This window comes from Gobio gobio (assembly GCF_949357685.1).
Source record: "Gobio gobio genome assembly, chromosome: 1".
Classification (NCBI taxonomy): domain Eukaryota; kingdom Metazoa; phylum Chordata; class Actinopteri; order Cypriniformes; family Gobionidae; genus Gobio; species Gobio gobio.
The window spans coordinates 39,964,140-39,980,061 of record NC_137097.1 but is presented as its reverse complement, the minus strand read 5'-3'; the positions used below and the strand labels follow the sequence as shown (position 1 = coordinate 39,980,061).

The following is a 15,922-nucleotide window of genomic DNA, read 5'->3' as shown; positions in this document are numbered from 1 at the left end:
TCAACACAAAAGTTCATGAATAGTATCATGTATCATTAGGAATTAAATGGATGGTGAAATGTTGGCATAACAAGCCAGAATGAAGGTTGTTGGAGGAAATGGTTTGAGGAAGTAGACTTCAGCTTAACAGGAAAACATGCTGACTACTTTAAGTAACTAGTTCTACCTGATCTGTCTCTTTTTACACTTACTTTTTTGTGTAACCTAGTTTTATGGTTAGGCTGATTAAGCCATACTGAATAATAAAATGAGTTTATTTATCGGCTGAGTTTCATCGCATGAAATCCAAATGTTCTTTTTTTTATTTTTATTTTTTATACATGTAAATAAAATAACAATGTCAAATGTGCAGGTAGTGTCTTTCTTAGGCAACTACAAACATAACTTCCTTTATATTTTGCTACAGTTTGAGATTCTTTCTGCCATCAACAACAAAACCACACATGGATAAATTTTAAAGTTAAAAGTAAATTTTGGAGTCAAATCTTAGAGTTGTAATTTGACATAAAGGCAGCAAAATAGCTATGATTACTAAAACATTGGTTTTCCCTCACATTAGCTATGTTTACATCCATACATTTTCACCAATCCGACTGAATCCAATCATTTTCATTTACATGCGAGGTGTTTTACATGAAGGCTTTTCAATCCGATCAAGCCGATTACTAACAGATTATTTGGGCTCATATGTACGTAGTTAATGTTTGCTGCATTAACACATTTACTTTTGTTTTGACTTTTTTCTGTAGTGCTTCAAACCTTACTTAGGAGGTCAACCACCATTAAACCCCAGCATCCCCTGTAATTCACGCCCCTTTTGTGTTTTCTTCAATCTAGGCAGTAGGAGACTGAGATGGGCGTTCATCTAGGCTGTCTCAGCGACACACTGTGGCTGCCATTGCTGCTGCTGCTGTCTGTCTGCTCCACCCCCCGCTGCCAGTGCCGACCGTTCGGGATGGTTGAGCCCACCGTGAACGTGGCGGTGGTGTTCAGCGGCTCCGCCTACCAGCTGGAGATCAAGGGGCGACTGAGCCGGGAGAACTTCCTGGACCTGCCGCTGGAGGTGAACCCCATCACTGTGCTGGTGAACAACACCAACCCACGCACTCTACTGACGCGCATCTGCGACACACTGGCTGCTAACAGGGTGCACGGGGTGGTCTTTGAAGATAACATTGGATCTGAGGCCGTGGCGCAGATCCTGGACTTCATCTCCACGCAGACGGCCGTGCCCATAGTGGGCATCAGTGGGGGATCTGCCGTCGTTCTGCCTCACAAGGTCAGAGTCGAGCACTGTGCCAGTTTCTAAAGTCGCCTGACCTGGATGGGTAAACTCTGATTTTTGGGTGTTCATGCTGAGATTAAATTCCCTCAGTTTTTTCACAGGTTTTTCACAGGTCACGGTCTGCATCAAAGATTCTTTAGGGAAAAAGTACAGTCAGCATGCAAATAAACCCTGACAGGGTCATTGAGACCCTGATGTGAAGTGGAGAGGTCCTGAATCACCCAGAAGGGGTTTATTTTTGGCTGACTGCACATTCGCTAATTGCACGGCTGCTTAGCAAATATATAAATAAATAAACATGAAATATTGATTTGAGATGAAATAATGTTATTATTTTAGAAGAAAGAGAGCGCCATAATAGCACATCTATGGAGGAAATAGGGACAGGGGTCTGATATACAGTCTTGCTCAGAAATTTACACTCCCCTTGTAGAATCTGTGAAAATGTGAGTTATTTTTTTTATTTAGGACTGTCCTGAATAAGATATTAAAAGATGATATAACATAAAAGAGGTTTACATATAGTCCACAAGACAAAAAAACAGCTGAATTTATAAAAATGACCCCATTCAAAAGTTTATGAACCCTTGATTCTTAATACCCTGTGTTGTTACTCGGGTGATCCACGGGTGTTTTTTTGTCTTGTGATGGTTATTCTTAAGTTTCTAGTTTGTCCTGAGCTGTTAAACTGCCCAACGTTCTTCAAAAAAATCCTCCAGTTCCTGCAAATTCTTTAGTTTTCCAGCATCTTTTGCATATTTTAACCCTTTCCAGCAGTGACTGTAGGATTTTGAGATCCATCTTTTCACACTGAGGACGATTGAGGGACTCAAGCACAACTATCAAAAAAGGTTCAAACATTCGGTGATGTTCCAGAAGGAAACACAACACATTAAGAGCCGGGGGGTGAAAACTTTTTGAAGAACAGCTCTTCAAAGTTTCCTTCTGAAGAACGTTGGGCAGTTTATCTGCTCAGGACAAACAAGGGACTCATGAACAACCATCACAAAACAAAAAACAGCTGTGGACCATCCACATAATGACACACATTATTAAGAATAAGGCTTCATTTTTATAAATTCAGCTATTTTTTTGTCTTGTGGACTATATGTAAACATCTTTTATGTAAAATTTCTTATTCAGGACAGTACTAAATAAAATAAAACATGCATTTTGTATGACCCCTCTTACTTTGTTAAAATTATTAGAACCCCAGAATCAAGTATACATAACAGCATTCATAGTGTCAAAATAAAAGTCCCTACAATAGAACTTAAAGCTGTTTTCACATCTTACTTCTTGTATTCCTATAGCTCAAAACAGTAGAGCATGTCGCTAGCAACGGCATTGTCATGGGTTCGATTACCAGGGAACGCGTGCCCTATGTTAAATGCAGACTACTTTGCTACTTTTGAGTTGAAACAGTGGTACAGCGTAATCAACATGAGTAACATTCCTGTAGCTCAAAGAGAAGAGCATGATGGTGCATGAATTGAAAAGAAAAATTGTGCTTGAATGCAATGTACAGTAAGTTGTTTTAGAAAAATGCTTAATGCATTAATGTAAATGTTATGAAATTAGTACCACCATGAACGCTACTGGCGGTTGTTTACAACTTTTGCTAGGTAATTATTAAGGTAATAATTTAAAAAATGTAAAACACATTCACGGCAACCAAATAAACCAATCTCTGACGTCAAACAGATTTGGTCTGCACCAATAGCTCTAGGGTGAAAGCAAAATCTGCTGAAGAGGTCTGAAGAAGCTGGTGGATTTAATTGGCCATTGTAAACTTTGTTAATAAAATACTTCTGACTCAAAAGTAATGAAAAAAATAGGCACAATTCTCTCAATGCTAAAAATGTCTTGGGACACAGCATTGAGTCCAGTGTTAATTTCCAGAAACCCATGTTTTTCGGCACAGAACTGGCGAAATAGCTAATTAGAGAATCATCATTCATCATGTTTTCATTATTTATAAGCTCAATCGGTTTCCCCTGCTTGAATTTAGTTTGCCATTGGGTTGGTTTTCCAAAGTTTTGTAGTGCAGTTAACATTAAGCTTTAATTTGCTTTACTTTATCTTTTCATAAATGATGTTTAGGGCCGGATAAATATGAAATTGATAATACCACAGCGATGGTGCATTCAAATAATGGACCCTGCTAATTTTAGACCAATCAGATTGGAAATGTGAATATTTTTGTTGTCTCCTTTTGTGTGTTTGATAAGTGTCACAGTTTGGCGGTACATCATAGAAAATTACTGCGCACATATAACATGTATTATAATCTTCAAAGTAATTTCTTTTTTCTAGCAGTTTGTCTAGAGTCGTTGGTTATTTGTGAAAGAGTCTGGATATGGATGACTCATTAGAGAACTATAATACATCAGGAGTTTTAGCTCCATCTTCTTTCTACATGCGTCACTGTGTTGTTCAGACCACTGCAGTGAAACCAAGATCAGCTGACCTTCGCTTCAGTTTAAAATGGAGCTGAGAGGGACAATAGATGATCCCTGTTTGTTTTATTGGTTCTATGCAAATGGCTATGAACAATGACATAGAGCAGGTCCAGGGATAAATATAGAAATATAATGTTTATTTAGGGCACCAGATGAAGCTATAAAATGGACTGCTGCTGACGTCTAGTTTATGGCATCTAGAGATTTGAAACTGTTGCTTTGTGATTCTGTAGCAGTATTTTGCCATCTGACTATTTATATTCAAAACACTCAATAACAATAACAATAACAATTCCTTGTTTTTAATGCTTAATCAATATTTCTGGCTATGTAAATCGTTATTACTAAAGGACTGCAGTGCATAACAGCTAGCGGGAGAATATTGCAAGTCCAACATTTAATAAATGTTATTGCATTTTTGACCAGACTAAAAAAAGTATTAGGCTACATTTTACGTATGTTCTGAATGATAGATGGATTAGTGTTTACTGTATTGAAATCATCAATTCTGTCATACTGAATCTGAAAATTGAACCTGGAAACATATTTAAGAGAGTCTTTTATTGTCTTTGAGGTGGTATTTTTGTGCATAATCATCCCAAACTTCATGCACTTAGGTTAAGTAGTATATTTACGGTTGTTATGATGATCTGTATTTGTTGGAGAACAAGTAATATTGTGTTTATAGAGCTTATTGAGATGAAAATATAGGATTTCTTAGTGGGAGAATCAAAAGAAAAGTTCTCTCAATGGCTTTAATATTTATCCCACATTGTTTTGTAAGATATTTTTCTACAATCCTAGTTGTTTTGTCTGTGATGTGTTTATTAACTTTAGTCTGGTAAACTGTCATAATCATGAGAAAATGTATTTGTCGTATTTTCACCATCTTAAGACATTCATTTATAAAAACATGAAACATGGGTATGCAATACCACTAGCCTATACAAAATGTTCTTATATACTTGTAAAGACATATTGCCATAGTATGTGTGATATGATGAGAGTTTAAAGGGTTGAACTATTATTTTATAGCTCTAAGTTTAAAGCTTTCATTGGCAGGCGGGCACAGCTGCACCCAGTGGACTGTTGACAGGTATCTCAGGTTCTGACTGATGAATGCCACCGTTACACCAGATGGCCTCCCTGCTGCCCACCTTTCCTGCATATAGTAAAACAGAGAAATTCCATCAGTCTCCCTTGCAGCAGATCTGGTGGCCTAAATTGTCTCAATCTGAGGACTATGTGATGGCATTTTAGTGCCACGTTAAAATTAACCCCCTCCCTCCCCCTAAAAAAACCCTATGATTCAGGTTTTTTTTATAATGTTTTGAGAATAATCTCAACACATTTTAATCCATAACACATTGCGTTTATCTTCTAGGGTCATCAGTTTGTTTGTAGTATCTATAATCAGTGGTACAAAGTGAATTTCCACTGTCTTAGTGTCCTAGTACATTGCCACATTAAATGTTTTTATAATTGTCTTTCTTTGGGGAGGAAGTGCTTAGTCATTCCTCTTGACTTAATGTCATTGTTTTGGCAATATATAATGTTTATGGCAAGGTAAATGTGAGATTGGTTCTCGTTGGTCATTGTTTTTGTACATTCAATTCCGTACAGAGTTTTAGAATAATGTCCCCTTTGAGGACACTTTCCTTGCAACTTTATTGTCAAAATATTTAAACGTCTGATGTCGCGGCCATGCAGAATATTTTTTATTATTTTTTTTACAAGTTTGAGCCTTATTTTACTAGTCTGTACTAGTCTTATGAATAAGTGTCAGGCCTGCCAAGTGGCAGAATGTCCACTAAAACTAAGTAAAATTCAGTATCCAATCATACAAGACCATTGGCACTCAAAACTGCAGGACAAGGTCACTATGACTTTAAGACACATTTCCTTTAGAGTAGTTACAATCAGTGGCTGTTTAACAGAAATTACCTGGTGTATGTAACCATAGTAACCTAAAATATTACTGTAATAATATGGTGAGACAGACAAATGCAAATGTACCACTGTCACAGTTGGTTGCAGCAGAGATGCAGCAGAGATCCAAGGGGTGGGAGGGTGAGCAGTTCAGGGGACCAGGGCAGCTCGGCCTCCGTGGAGCACCGTAGGATGTATAGCACCCCCTAAAAAAAAAATTCTTGGGAGGAGCTAGGGAGTTTTGAAATGGAGTGGGCTCTTGAGCTGGAGCAGACTCTGGAGCGGGTACATTGGCTGGAGCGTGTTCACGGGTTGGAGTCCTCTCTGGACACTGGTCAGGGGCTGAAGCTGTCGCTGGACTCTGGTCATGGGCTGGAGCGAGTTCACGGGTTGGAGTCCTCTATGGACACTGGTCAGGGGCTGAAGCCGTCACTGGACTCTGGTCATGGGCTGGAGCGAGTTCACAGGTTGGAGTCCTCTATGGACACTGGTCAGGGGCTGGAGCCATCGCTGGACTCTGGTCAGGGGCTGGAGCCATCGCTTAAAAAAAATGTCTTGGGAGGAGCTAGGGAGTTTTGAAATGGAGTGGGCTCTTGAGCTGGAGCAGACTCTGGAGCGGGTACATTGGCTGGAGCACGTTCATGGGTTGGAGTCCTCTCTGGACACTGGTCAGGGGCTGAAGCCGTCGCTGGACTCTGGTCATGGGCTGGAGCGAGTTCACGGGTTGGAGTCCTCTATGGACACTGGTCAGGGGCTGGAGCCATTGCTGGACTCTGGTCAGGGGCTGGAGCCATCATTGGACTCTGGTCATGGGCTAGAGCCATCACTGGACTCTGGTCATGGGTTGGAGCCATCCCTGGACTCTAGTCAGGGGCTAGAGCCATCACTGGACTCTGGTTATGGGCTGGCGCCATCACTGGACTCTGGTCATGGGTTGGAGCCATCACTGGCCTCTGGTCAGGGGCTGGCGCCATCACTGGACTCTGGTCATGGGTTGGAGCCATCACTGGCCTCTGGTCAGGGGCTGGAGCTGTCACTGCACTCTAGTCATGGGCTAGAGTCGTCACTGGACTCTGGTCATGGGCTGGAGCTGTCACTGGACTCTGGTCATGAGCTGGAGCTGTCACTGGACTCTAGTCATGGGCTGGAGCCGTCACTGGACTCTGGTCATGGGCTGGAGCTGTCACTGGACTCTGGTTATGGGCTGGAGCCATCACTGGACTCTGGTCATGGGCTGGAGCCATGACTGGACTCTGGTTATGGGCTGGAGCCATCACTGGACTCTGGTCATGGGCTGGAGCCATGACTGGACTCTAGTCATGGGCTAGAGCTGTCACTGGACTCTAGTCATGGGCTGGAGCCGTCACTGGACTCTGGTCATGGGCTGGAGCTGTCACTGGACTCTGGTTATGGGCTGGAGCTATCACTGGACTCTGGTTATGGGCTGGAGCCATCATTGGACTCTGGTCATGGAGCCGTCACTGGCCTCTGGTCAGGGGCTGGAGCTGTCACTGGACTCTGGTTATGGGCTGGAGCCATCACTGGACTCTGGTCATGGGCTGAAGCTATCACTGGGCTCTGATTATGGGCTGGAGCCATCACTGGACTCTGGTCATGGGCTGGAGCCATCACTGGACTCTGGTTATGGGCTGAAGCTATCACTGGACTCTGGTTATGGGCTAGAGCCATCACTGGACTCTGGTTATGGGCTGAAGCTATCACTGGACTCTGGTCATGGGCTGAAGCTATCACTGGGCTCTGATTATGGGCTGGAGCCATCACTGGATTCTGGTCATGGGCAGGAGCCATCACTGGACTCTGGTTATGGGCTGAAGCTTTCACTGGACTCTGGTTATGGGCTGAAGCTATCACTGGGCTCTGGTTATGGGCTGGAGCCATCACTGGACTCTGGTCATGGGCTGGAGCCATGACTGGACTCTGGTTATGGGCTGAAGCTATCACTGGGCTTTAGTTATGGGCTGGAGCCATCACTGGACTCTGGTCATGGAGCTGTCACTGGCCTCTGGTCAGGGGCTGGAGCTGTCACTGGACTCTGGTCATGGGCTGGAGCCATCATTGGACTCTGGTCATGGGCTGGAGCCATCACTGGACTCTGGTCATGGGCTGGAGCCGTCACTGGATTCTGGTCATTGGTTGGAGCCATCCCTGGACTCTAGTCAGGGGCTGGAGCCATCACTGGACTCTGGTCATGGGCTGGAGCCATCACTGGACTCTGGTTATGGGCTGGAGCCATCACTGGACTCTGGTCATGGGTTGTAGCCATCACTGGCCTCTGGTCAGGGGCTGGAGCTGTCACTGGACTCTGGTTATGGGCTGGAGCCATCACTGGACTCTGGTCATGGGCTGGAGCCGTCACTGGACTCTGGTCATGGGCTGGAGCTGTCACTGGACTCTGGTTATGGGCTGGAGCTATCACTGGACTCTGGTTATGGGCTGGAGCCATCATTGGACTCTGGTCATGGAGCCGTCACTGTCCTCTGGTCAGGGGCTGGAGCTGTCACTGGACTCTGGTCATGGGCTGGAGCCATCACTAGACTCTGGTTATGGGCTGAAGCTATCACTGGACTCTGGTCATGGGCTGGAGCTGTCACTGGACTCTGGTCATGGGCTGGAGTCGTCACTGGACTCTGGTCATGGGCTGGAGCTGTCACTGGACTCTGGTTATGGGCTGGAGCCATCACTGGACTCTGGTCATGGGCTGAAGCTATCACTGGGCTCTGGTTATGGGCTGGATCCATCACTGGACTCTGGTCACGGGCTGGAGCCATCACTGGACTCTGGTTATGGGCTGAAGCTATCACTGGGCTCTGGTTATGGGCTGGAGCCATCACTGTACTCTGGTCATGGGCTGGAGCCATCACTGGACTCTGGTTATGGGCTGAAGCTATCACTGGACTCTGGTTATGGGCTGGAGCCATCACTGGATTCTGGTCATGGAGCTGTCACTGGCCTCTGGTCAGGGGCTGGAGCCGTCACTGGACTCTGGTCATGGGCTGGAGCCGTCACTGGACTCTGGTTATGGGCTGAAGCCGTCACTGGACTCTGGTCATGGGCTGGAGCCGTCACTGGACTCTGGTTATGGGCTGGCGTCATCACTGGACTCTGGTTATGGGCTGGCGTCATCACTGGACTCTGGTTATGGGCTGGAGCCATCACTGGACTCTGGTTATGGAGCTGTCACTGGCCTCTGGTCAGGGGCTGGAGCTGTCACTGGACTCTGGTCATGGGCTGGAGCCATCACTGGACTCTGGTTATGGGCTGAAGCTATCACTGGGCTCTGGTTATGGGCTGGAGCCATCACTGTACTCTGGTCATGGGCTGGAGCCATCACTGGACTCTGGTTATGGGCTGAAGCTATCACTGGACTCTGGTTATGGGCTGGAGCCATCACTGGATTCTGGTCATGGAGCTGTCACTGGCCTCTGGTCAGGGGCAGGAGCCGTCACTGGACTCTGGTCATGGGCTGGAGCCGTCACTGGACTCTGGTTATGGGCTGAAGCCGTCACTGGACTCTGGTCATGGGCTGGAGCCGTCACTGGACTCTGGTTATGGGCTGGCGTCATCACTGGACTCTGGTTATGGGCTGGAGCCATCACTGGACTCTGGTTATGGAGCTGTCACTGGCCTCTGGTCAGGGGCTGGAGCTGTCACTGGACTCTGGTCATGGGCTGGAGCTGTCACTGGACTCTGGTCATGGGCTGGAGCTGTCACTAGGGCTGTCACGATTATGAAATTTGGCTGACGATTAATTGTCCAATAAATAATTGCGATTATGACGATTAATTGTCTGTTTTAGGGCTTTGGCGATTAATTGCCTGTTTTAGGGCTTTGTCGATTAATTGTCATACAAATTGTTGTGATTATTTAATTGAATCCCTTGTAAGTTGTCACTTGCAATAACACATTAATACACTTAAAGCCTTTAAATATTAAAGTAATTTAATCAATGAAAAATATGTATCTTTCAGAAATGTGTACATTTAAAGAAACAATGTAAATGTATATGAAAGTATAAATAATAGAAACAATCACCATAAATTTACCATAACACATAAAGGACTGTCAATATCTCATTCCAAACTAAAGTAAAATATAAATATATTTTACAACTTTGAAAATTCTGTAAATAACAGAAACAATGAATCACAAATATAAACTATGACCATAACAGAACAGGCCATAAAAATCAAATTATGAAATAAAAACAATCATGCTCCTTAATGGCTTGATAGATTACGGGAAAGAAACACTAGCATGTTGACTTTTTCTGGCTTAAGACAGCATCTAACTGGGGTGACAATGTTGCCAGCTGTACTGAACATTCTTTCAGAAGCAGTACTTGTTGCACATATGCACATGTAGGCTACTTTCTCGCCAACTTGGAAATTAAAGGAAACCTATGTATGACACGCCAATTCGCTATGCCATTTTGGAGTGCTATCAAGACGCATAATCGCTTTTTAACGTGTTTATCAACGCCGTTTCATTCTATCCCCTACACTGCCCCTACCCATCACACACACACACACACACACACTTAAACCTAAGCCCCTAAACCTACCCATCACAAGAAACATTCTGCACTTTTACATTTTCAAAAAAAAAACATAATTTAGTATGTTTATAAATCCATTTACATTCACGCGGAATCACACGGCGTAGACATACACGCGGAGATGATGGTTCGTTTCGGCGTACACATACAAGCGGAATCGCACTGCGTAGACATACACGTGGAGATTATGGTTTGTTTCGGCGTACACATACAAGCGGAATCGCACTGCGTAGACATACACGTGGAGATTATGGTTTGTTTCGGCGTACACATACACGCGGAATCACACTGCGTAGACATACACGTGGAGATTATGGTTTGTTTCGGCGTACACATACACGCGGAATCACACTGCGTAGACATACACGTGGAGATTATGGTTTGTTTCGGCGTACACATACACGCGGAATCACACAGCGTAGACATACACGCGGATAGCTCAAAATGCGTACAGATAACACGCCATTTGGCTTTAGAAAGTTAAGCAAAGCCATGATGTCATGTTGATTGGCGTTGTCGTTTTCGGCTTTGAAACTAAATCCATCTTTGTTGAATAACTGGGCTGCTCTAACTCAGGATGGAGAAATCAACAGGGCAATATAATTTGAACGTAATGCTCAGCGTAATGAATTCAGAGGGAGACCGGTAGAAGTAGAGTGCTGCAGGTACGTCGTTCATGAACGAATGATTCTTAATATGACTCGGGACTACCGAGTTGTCTCAGAGAGTGATCCGTTCATTTTGTTGGCCGCGCGTGTGCGCAAAATCCCATAGGTTCTGTACATGAAACAGAAAATGTTAGTTCATCCCTCGAGTTCGGGTTGAGTCTTTCGTTCTTCCTGTCAGTCCTATAGTAGACTATGCTGTCAGAACCGGAAAGAGAAATTATTAGTTCATCTTTCGAGGTTCGCATTCCGCGGGGTCCGAGTCTTTCGTTCTTCCTGTTATGCTGAAATGACTCAAATTTTTTTTTTTTTTTCATTTTGCTGAACGAGATTCAAAGATCCGAGTCTGTAAAATGATCCGAACTTCCCGCTACTAACTACAGGGCCCCCTTGTGTCTTCTAATAGTGGGCAATAATAACGATCACCTGTAATGACCGCGATTAGACCAATTAATCGCGATCAAACGATTATTTTTATAATCGTGACAGGTCTAGCTGTCACTGGACTCTGGTCATGGGCTGGAGCCATCACTGGCCTCTGGTCAGGGGCTGGAGCTGTCACTGGACTCTGGTCATGGACTGGAGCCGTCACTGGACTCTGATTATGGGCTGGCGTCATCACTGGACTCTGGTTATGGGCTGGAGCCATCACTGGACTCTGGTTATGGAGCTGTCACTGGCCTCTGGTCATGGGCTGGAGCTGTCACTGGACTCTGGTCATGGGCTGGAGCTGTCACTGGACTCTGGTCATGGGCTGGAGCTGTCACTGGACTCTGGTCAGGGGCTGGAGCTGTCACTGGACTCTGGTCATGGGCTGGAGCCGTCACTGGACTCTGGTTATGGAGCTGTCACTGGCCTCTGGTCAGGGGCTGGAGCTGTCACTGGACTCTGGTCATGAGCTGGAGCCGTCACTGGACTCTGGTTATGGGCTGGCGTCATCACTGGACTCTGGTCATGCGTTGGAGCCATCACTGGACTCTGGTCAGTGGCTGGAGCCGTCGCTGGACTCTGGGGTCAGGGGCTAGAGCTGTCACTGGACTCAGGGGCTGGAGCTCAGGAATTTCTCTCACAGGAACAGACTCAGGAAATTATCTCATTGGAACAGATGCTGTGGTGGTGAAGCGGTAGCCTCTCTTGGTCAGGATCTTCATGAGGTATTCAGTCAGGTCACGGCCAGCCAAGTCCAGATTTACTGCTGCTAGATCCATATTTTAAAGGTCAGTTCTTCTGTCCAAGTTGATTGCAGCAGAGATGAAACAGGATCTAAGTGCAGCAGTCTTTATTCACAAACAAACTCAAAACTTCACAAAATTCACAAACTGGAACAGAGCAACCAACTAAATAGGGGAGAGCGGGGCACAACCTAACACTTTTTGACTTTCGTTTGTGTAAATCCAGAGTATTTATTTTTTCCCACATTAATTTCCCACGTCTAGTACAATTATGTGATTTTGTTTAATTAATACAGTGTATACTTTTTTCTTGATTTACCCTGAAAGAATGGAAGTGAAATGTGACAACATGCCCCATAGCATAGGTGGGGTAAAGCGAAGGGCACATTGTAACATGACCAAATGACAGCTTAAAATGTTATCTGATCTAATAAAAAAATATTTAGAGACAAACTAAAATATTTTGTCAATAAAATACAATCATTAACTTTTTTAAATAAAATAATGGCATTTTTAATCATTAAAAATAAACAAATTATTAAGTTTGACATGCAACAAACACACCTCAAAACACAGCTATACAGCATAGTTAAAGACATAATAATTAATAATTTCTGAACATTGACTCTCAGCCTTTATTCACCTTTTTCTCATGGTTTCTCAGTAGAATTCATAAAAGTATAGAAATTAGAAACTAAAGCGTAGTTCTAATAGGGGCTCATTGTAACGCAGCGTTACAACACACCGCACCTGTGCAACTGGGATTTAAACCCGACTTGTGTCTTCTGCTGGTTAGATCTGCATAAAAGAACGATCTCAACTGTTAAATAACAGATATAAGATTACAATAAAATCAGATTTATCTTATTTTAAATAAACACAAAAAACAGAGATGAAAAATTTACTTAAGAATTTTACTTTTGCTATAGTTACATAAATGTTCAGTCATATCTTCCAAAGATTTTTTAATTTTGATGCAATTTTTTCTCTAAATAATGTTGATATGGCAACTAGTAAATACACTAAGTTTCGTCATCCTGGCATGTGTGGAAAGTGTTAAACCATGTGTGTTACAACTAACCCCGCATTGTGCCCCGCTCTCCCCTACAATATAGAACTGACAAAGAACTGAAAGAAACACAGGAATTAAAATAGACAGCAAACAAGAGGGGCTAATTAACTAAACACACCTGAACAACTAAACCAATCAGTAACCATAAGAACAAACAGGGAGAGAACGGAGGAGAACTGAACTAATTAACAGATTAGAAAACTTATCTAGAAGCTCAGACATGAACAGATAAACAGATACAAAATGTGACAACCAAGTTCTTTCTCCTTCATCCCATTTCCTGTTTTTAAGAAGTATGCTTGAACAATAAAACATGGAGGGATATTAGTATAGAAACTTACTTTGCTCTGAGAGTTTTGTGCTTCATGACATACAATTACATCTTGTAACATTACTCCGTATCTCTCTTACCGAGCCAAACATACAGTAGTCATATGGCTAGTTTGGTCATCTGTTACCTTGGGGAAAAAAAGGTAAAAACCTTTAGACATTCATGGCAATGCTTCTGATCCTACGCAACAACCTGAATCCAATCTAGCCAACAAAAATTTATTTATTTGGACTGTGTTATTCTTGCGGGCCACGTACAGAATCTAATCTCGTAGCGAAGCAAGCATTCATACGTCAACCGTACGACGAGGATGAAATCATTGTGTGTTTCCTCTCAGCAGTCAATCATGGATCAATGTGGCGCTCACACTCCTTTCGGCTGCACAAGTGGCATAGACACTGATACTATTTTAACTGTTTTCAGGCAAGAGGAAATGGAATAGCAAATGAACACATCTTTCTTTTTGCCAATATATATGATTTCTTATATATATATGAAGTTGTATTGGTTTACTGGGTTTGCCTAGAAGCTCCTCAGAGACACAAAGCGAGAGATTTGCTTTATCTGGCCGTGCACAGAGCCACAAGTCTGTGTGAGTTCAACACAGTGGACTCTCTATCTCTCACACACATGGAGGGACACACAGAGAGAAGTTTGCTTTGGAGATAAAGCATGCATACGCAGCTAAGCTATAATATTTATCTTCTCACTGGACCAGGACACCTATAGTTGAATAATGAGGGGAGATATCTAGAGAAAACCAGAGAGAAGGGGTGAAAAAGTGAGTGTGTATGTGTGATTGTAGGTTAAAAACATGAATAGCATATGGGCACTTTTTGCCCAAATTAAACTTCCCTAAAACACACTCCAGTGTTGGGGTAATGCATTACAAGTAATGCGAGTAACGTAATCAGATTACTTTTTCAAGTAACTAGTGAAGTAACAATACAATACTTACAACAAATTATCTGAGTTACTTTTTCAAATAAGTAATGTAAGTTACTTTGTTTTCCCATTTATTGACTGACAGTTCTCCTGTCAGAGAAATCGTGCAGAGGCATTGTGTGCGCTGATGGTTGTTGTAGTTCTAGACTAAATGTGAGCAGGCATTTACTCATCTAACTTGCACAAAAAACAAATTCAGTATTCCACTCTTTTGTCGGTATGGAATTGGATTCGGTCGAGCGGACAGCGCGCTTGGTTCCCAGAACTTAGTATATGCCTCATGTCTGGCCCTTGGACGGGACACAGAGGTTCTAGGTGACTTACCCCAAGAGGTAGTTAACGCCATCACTTCAGCACGAGCACTGTCTACAAGACAGGCTTACGCCTTGAAGTGGAACCTGTTCGTCGAGTGGTGTTCTTCTCGCCGAGAAGACCCCCGAAGATGTTCGATCGCGTCTGTGCTTTCCTTCCTGCATCAAGGGTTGGAGCATAGGCTATCGCCCTCCACCCTCAAGGTCTCTGTTGTTGCAATATCCGCCTATCACGACCACGTAGAATGTAAGACGGTTACATTCCGTCAGGGGGGCGAGACGGTTAAATCCTCCTCGTCCTCCTTCATTACCCTCTTGGGATCTTGCTCTGGTGCTCTGAGCACTTCAGAATGCCCCATTTGAGCCTTTGCAGTCAGCAGAGCTAAAGATTCTCTCTATGAAGACTTTGCTGTTGGCTGCACTGGCCTCCATCAAGAGGGTAGGGGACCTGCAGGCTTTTTCGGTCGACGAATCGTGCCTAGAGTTCGGGCCGAGTGACACCCACGTGGTACTGAGACCTCGGCCTGGCTATGTGCCCAAGGTTCCTACCACTCCCTTCAGGGACCAGGTGGTGAACCTGCAAGCGCTTCCCCTGGAGGAGGCAGACCCAGCCCTAGCTTTGCTCTGTCCCGTCCGTGCTCTGCAGATCTACGTGGATAGAACTCAAAGCTTCAGGACCTCAGATTAGCTCTTTGTCTGTCACGGAGGCTAGCAGAAGGGAAAGGCTGTGTCCAAGCAGAAGATGGCCCACTGGATAGTGGATGCCATTATCTTGACTTTCCAAGCACAAGGTGTGCCCTGTCCGCTCAGGGTGCGAGCACACTCTACTAGAAGTGTTGCCATTCTCCTGGGCGCTGGCACGTGGCAACCTCGCTGTCAGACATCTGTAGAGCTGCGGGCTGGGCGACACCGAACATGTTCGCTAGATTCTATAGCCTACGTGTAGAGCCGCTTTCCTCCTGTGTTCTCACCTCAAATGGGTAGAAACACTGAGAGGCCCCGGCTCTTGTCGGCTTGCTGCGCTATGGTGTTTACTCTCCAGAAGCAAACTCTGTGAGTCCTCCATCACCCTCGGCCCCTTGCCGCTGAATCCTTGAGAACCGGTATTGGGTTCGGGTTATATGAGTGACCCTGCGGGGACCCCATATATCTGTCCACGGTCGCTCCTACGGGA

At 44.2% G+C, this 15,922-nt stretch overlaps 1 protein-coding gene across 1 annotated transcript in view; it reads left to right on the top strand.

The window, feature by feature from the left end:
- The window catches only part of grin2ca (glutamate receptor, ionotropic, N-methyl D-aspartate 2Ca), a 99,706-nt gene that overhangs the window by 26,799 nt on the left and 56,985 nt on the right, over nucleotides 1-15,922 (top strand). The window contains exon 2 of the mRNA XM_079829618.1: nucleotides 838-1,279. Coding sequence (XP_079685744.1) covers nucleotides 854-1,279 — 426 coding nt within the window. The 5' untranslated portion in view covers nucleotides 838-853. The remainder of the gene's footprint in view (nucleotides 1-837; nucleotides 1,280-15,922) is intronic.